Below are 5000 nucleotides of genomic sequence, written 5' to 3' on the forward strand. Positions count from 1 at the left end.
CACAGAGCGCCCGAACGAGTTGGTTTTTGTCATGTGAAGTTGTTTTCCCTCCAATCGCGCGCGCGTGTGTGCGAGAACTATGTGAGAGAACCCTAAAGCTACGGATGAGCGGAAGATGTTTTTTTTTTTTTTTTTTTTTTTTTAAATTGCATATGCCTCACATGGCACGGCGAACAGAGCGAGGTTTGCGTGCCTGGCCCGCCGCCAGTTGACAGCCCAGCTGGATATCGGTGAACACGGCAAACCCCCCCGCCTCGCAGCGTGTCACTTCGGGATTGTTTCCGCAGTACAAAGTTTATTCAACCCCTCTCTCTCTCCGAGCCGCTGGACGAGCCTCCGTTCCGCGCAGGTCATCAGCGGACCGGACGGGATATTTTTCTGACAGCGGCGCGATTCCTAATGAACAGCTTGATGCGGGAAGGAATTTCTCTCCAAACTGTTTTTAGCCTCAATTAATGCTGCTGTCAAAACAAATGAGCGGCGAGCGGGCGGAGCCGGGGACCCGGGCGTCGCGTCTGGACACGGGAGGTCATGGTGTGTGTGCACACAAACACGGGCGTATTAACGCTGCGCAATGCAAACGATGGGAAAGAGCAGAGGCTCGCGCCCAAATAGGGGCCACAGTAGCTCCGTAGTTACATCACAGAGGCTGGGCCCAAGATTAGTCTAGTTTGTATTCAGTCAGCAAATCACACAAAAATAGTGCAGAACCTGAGGCAGAGTGGCAAACTTCTGCAAGTCTGCAAATATCCTACCAAATGAAGTTTTAATATGTTTTGTCACTAGGAGGAAAGACTATAGGCCTACAGCTGACTGTAAGGGCTGTAAAACACCATTTAAAGGGCGGTCGGTTGAAACATACACAGCGCTGGTCAATTGCAAAAGAGGAGCAAAAGAAGGCAAAACAGAGTGAAGTAGAGTAAACCTATGAGGAAAGCAAGGGAGAGAGAAAGTAATCCGTTCACTGGAGTGTGAGAGAGTGTGCTCTATTACTGTTTTTAAGGATTATCCAGACATGAAAGAAGGCAGAAGGGGAGAGAAGGCGAGAGGATTGAGGGGATAATGTGTGTGTGAGTGAGGGAGAGGTGGAGAAAGAGAGAGGGAGAGAGAGAGAGGGCTAGAAAGAGAAGGTTAATTAGACCTTGTAGAGGCCCATCAGTTTCAGACGAGGTAATCTGCTGTAAAGCTGGGTACCCCTCACATTCCAGCTAGCATGTGATGCAGCCTGGCCGTTGGAGTTAGCATGTGACGCTGGTGAGCGGCGCACAGCTGCTAGCATCACCATGTGATGGGAAGTGTGTAGCATGGCCGCTAGCACTAATGTAACAGTAGCCAGCAGGTACAGTGCTGTGCAGTGAGTAAACCTCACTCTCCAACACCTTAAGTTTTAGCCTCCTTTCTAGCACGCCTGCCTCCCAGGCCTGAGGTTGCAAGTTCGAGTCTGGTGCTTGTCTACACAACACAGGTTACACTGACAGTTACAAAAACTCTGTTAGCTGGCTTTAGCATATATTGTAGAAAAGTACTATAGCATTGCCAACTCTCAGGCTTTTGGAGTGAGACACATTTTTATGTCCTGTCTCATGCTAGCATGAAAAAAAATCGACTTCAATGCATCTCACGCCAAAAAATAGACCTGTGTTGTTCAATCTGTCACCGATTCTCAGCCTTGGAAGTTGGCAACTCTAGTCCTACACAGTTCCATGCAGCAGATAGTATTTGTGTGATCCAGGTTAACAAATCAAACGCAGGCCTCACTGTCAAGGCTAGATTAGTTCTCCAGAGATCACAGGCTGTAGCAGTTAAAAGTGAAATAAATAACTCATCAAACTACAACTACAAAGTACAGACACAGCTTTCTGGGCTTCGTAAAAGAATGGTTGAAAAGTCAGATCGGATAAGATTATGATCAGAACGGATTATTGCACACCAACACATCATAGCATTGCACACAACCTTCATAGTATATTCCCAGTTCATATGCGCATCAGAATACAAATGTACTCTAGAACTGTGTGGTTCTCAAGTGGAATAGTTCCAGAACTCTAAGGTTTGTTCAAGTTCTAGAAGACAGACTATGGTTAGCATGTGACTGAATGGCGCGGTGGTTAGTTAGCCAGTGAGGGACGTGTGTGACTGGGACCAAGGGCCAGCGGATAGTTAGCGTGTGACAGTCTGTGACAGGACAAGGCCCAGAGGCTAGTGAGCATGTGACTTTGACGCGAGGTGGCAGTGTGAGGTAGAGGTCTGCTCTTCTCTATGGGTCATGGCTCAGCTCAAACTCCCTAAACAAACTCTGTCATGCTACAGTAATCACAGTAATCAAGGCAAAACCCTTACGACCCCGTGTGTGTGAGACTGTCTTTGTCTCAGTGTGGCTGAGTGGAAGTGTGTGTGTGTCTACAATGAGTGCATGGCACTTTAGTGGAGAAAGATTAGAAGTAGACACACACACACACACACACACACACACACACACACACACCCTATGGGCCCTCCTTTGTCTGGGAATAAAACCAACAGATCCAACAGGTCACAGATTGCTGGGCACAGCCTGCTCCCACAGCTGTCTAAAAGGCACATTTACACTAATGTGTGTGTGTGTGTGACGTAGAGAGTGAAAATAGATTTGTGTGTATGACAATAAGGGACTGTATGACTGTGAGAGTGTACTTTAGCAGGTGTCTCTTTGCGCGTGTGTGTGTGTGGGTGTGTGTGTGCGCGTGTTTGTGTGCGCGTGTGTGCATGCTTGAGCACGGGTTCTCACCTGGTCTCTCGGTGCCGGTTCCTTTGCTCTCGGCCAGTTTGTGGATGAGGCTCTCCACTGAAGTGTTCTCAATGTTGTTTACAAACTCTTTCTGGACCTGAAATATTAAAGGGACCAAAGAGGGGAACCATCAGTGTGCAAGGCAGCCTACAAATGAACACTCTGGGGCACGACCTGACTCTGCACGCCACCCCACACCACACCACACCACAAGGAGAGGACACGCAGGGGGGTGTCAGAGAGAGAGAGAGAGAGAGAGAGAGACAGAATCATATATTGCTAGTGAGTGTATATGATGTATATGTGCGTGTGAGAGAAAGAATAGTGTAGTTTAAGTGCAGTCCTACACTTGATGGTATGTGTGTGTTACTTGTGTATGAATATGTTTCTTCCACACTTGTCTGTTTTTCAAGAGACTGTTCTCCAAGGGCAGGGGGGTCTAATGTAGCATGTTTGTATGAATGTTTATATTTGTATATATGCAGGTGAACGCAAGGCCTGTGTGTGACTTACCCCGTGTGTGTGTCTGTAACTGAGCATATGCATGTGTTTGTATGTCTCTGTATTTGTGTTTGTGTGGCTGTTTGTGTGCATGTGTAACTATGTGTCTATGTGAGAGAGAGACAGAGTGTGTGTGCATGGTAGGAGATGTGTGAGAAAGGACAGCTTATGTCTGAGAGTAGTGTGCTTCCTGTCTCTTTATTTTGACTGGCTGGTGTGACCTGCGGGTGTCATTTTGGGGAAAACAAGCAGCTTTACAAGTATAATATGTGTTTGTTTGTTTGTTTGATTGATTAGATGTTTATACAGGAAGTCGGGGGCTGCTCAGTGAGTGCATCATCTCCCTTTATGGCGACAAAAAGAGTCTCTCTCTCTCTCACACTCACACTCTCACACACACACTCACACACACACCTTCTGATAAACACACAAACACAGATCTACCCCTTTGGCTTAGCTCCTGCAGCATTGCCTCATCTCTCTGTGTGTGTGTGTGTGTGTGTGTATGTGTGTGTGTGTGTGTGTGTGTGTGTGGCTGGCATCTCTCACTCTCCTCTCAGAGGACATAATTGGCACAACACGCAACCCTTTGCAGCTCAGCACAAAACACACACACAAAATTAACATGGCAGTTTACTTAGTGTCATTTAGAGTGTGGAAGTGTGTATGTGTGTGTGTGTGTGTGTGTGTGTGTGTGTGTGTGTGTGTGTGTGTGAATGAACACAGTTTATGTGTGTATTGTGTGGTTGTGTTTAAAAGCAGTCATGACTCAAGTGGTATCATGTTCAGTCTTAACATGATGGTCTGCCCACTGTCTTTTCCCCTATCTCTCTCTCTCCATCCCCTGCCCTCTCCCTTTCTACCTCTCTCTCTCCATCCCCTACCCTCTCCCTCTCTCTCCATCCCCTACCCTCTCTCTCTCCACCTCTCTCTCTCTCTCTCTCCATCCCCTGCCCTCTCCCTATATACCTCTCTCTCCATCCCCTACCCTCTCTCTCTCCCTCTCTCTCTCCATCCCCTACCCCCACTCTCTCTATCTCTCTCTAACCATTTCCTACCCTCTCAATCTCCTACCCTTTCTCTCTCTCTCTCTCTCTCGCTCACTCACTCTCTCTCTCCATTCCCTACCCTGCCTCTCTTGATTCCCCCCCTCTCTCTCTCTCCATCCCTTACACTCTCTTTCTTGCCCTAGACTTCTCTCATTATAATAAGGTCCAATCACTCAGACTGGTTTAAAGGGTATTCATCACAGAATCACGATTGTGTGTGTCTGTGTGTTTATGTGTTTGCATGTGGATGTCTTTATGTCTGTGTGTGTGTGTGTGTTCAAAAGAGAAATAGAAAGAGGAACTGTGTGTGTGCACAATTTTCCAGCTGTTTGGAAGAGCCATCACCCACCTTCAGGCTCTCTTTTAATTAAGCACAGAGATGGCACTCAGTTCAGAATGTGTGTGTGTGTGTGTGTGTGTGTGTGTGTGTGTGTGTGTGTGTGTGTGTGTGCGTGTGCGTGTGCGTGTGCGTGTGTGCGTGTAAGAGTGTCTATTTTGCCATTTTCATATAGTCTCTCTTGTGAGAATGGATCCATATCGCCCCCTGTGGTATTTACAGGCATAGCAGACCATGATTCATTAATTTCCAAATTTTCATTCTCAGCCAATGACGGACCAGCATTCACTTTCAAATTATAATAACACATGCAAAATTAAACAGCAAACTAAAACTTCATACACAC

The 5000-nt window shown here is 47.0% G+C and overlaps 1 protein-coding gene across 2 annotated transcripts in view; it reads right to left on the minus strand.

The window, feature by feature from the left end:
• fcho2 (FCH and mu domain containing endocytic adaptor 2) overlaps nucleotides 1–5000 on the minus strand; it is a 63429-nt gene that overhangs the window by 31085 nt on the left and 27344 nt on the right. For both annotated transcript variants that reach the window (XM_031577503.2, XM_031577502.2), the window contains exon 8: nucleotides 2768–2864. In XM_031577503.2, coding sequence (XP_031433363.1) covers nucleotides 2768–2864 — 97 coding nt within the window. The remainder of the gene's footprint in view (nucleotides 1–2767; nucleotides 2865–5000) is intronic.

Source organism: Clupea harengus, chromosome 12 (assembly GCF_900700415.2).
Source record: "Clupea harengus chromosome 12, Ch_v2.0.2, whole genome shotgun sequence".
Classification (NCBI taxonomy): domain Eukaryota; kingdom Metazoa; phylum Chordata; class Actinopteri; order Clupeiformes; family Clupeidae; genus Clupea; species Clupea harengus.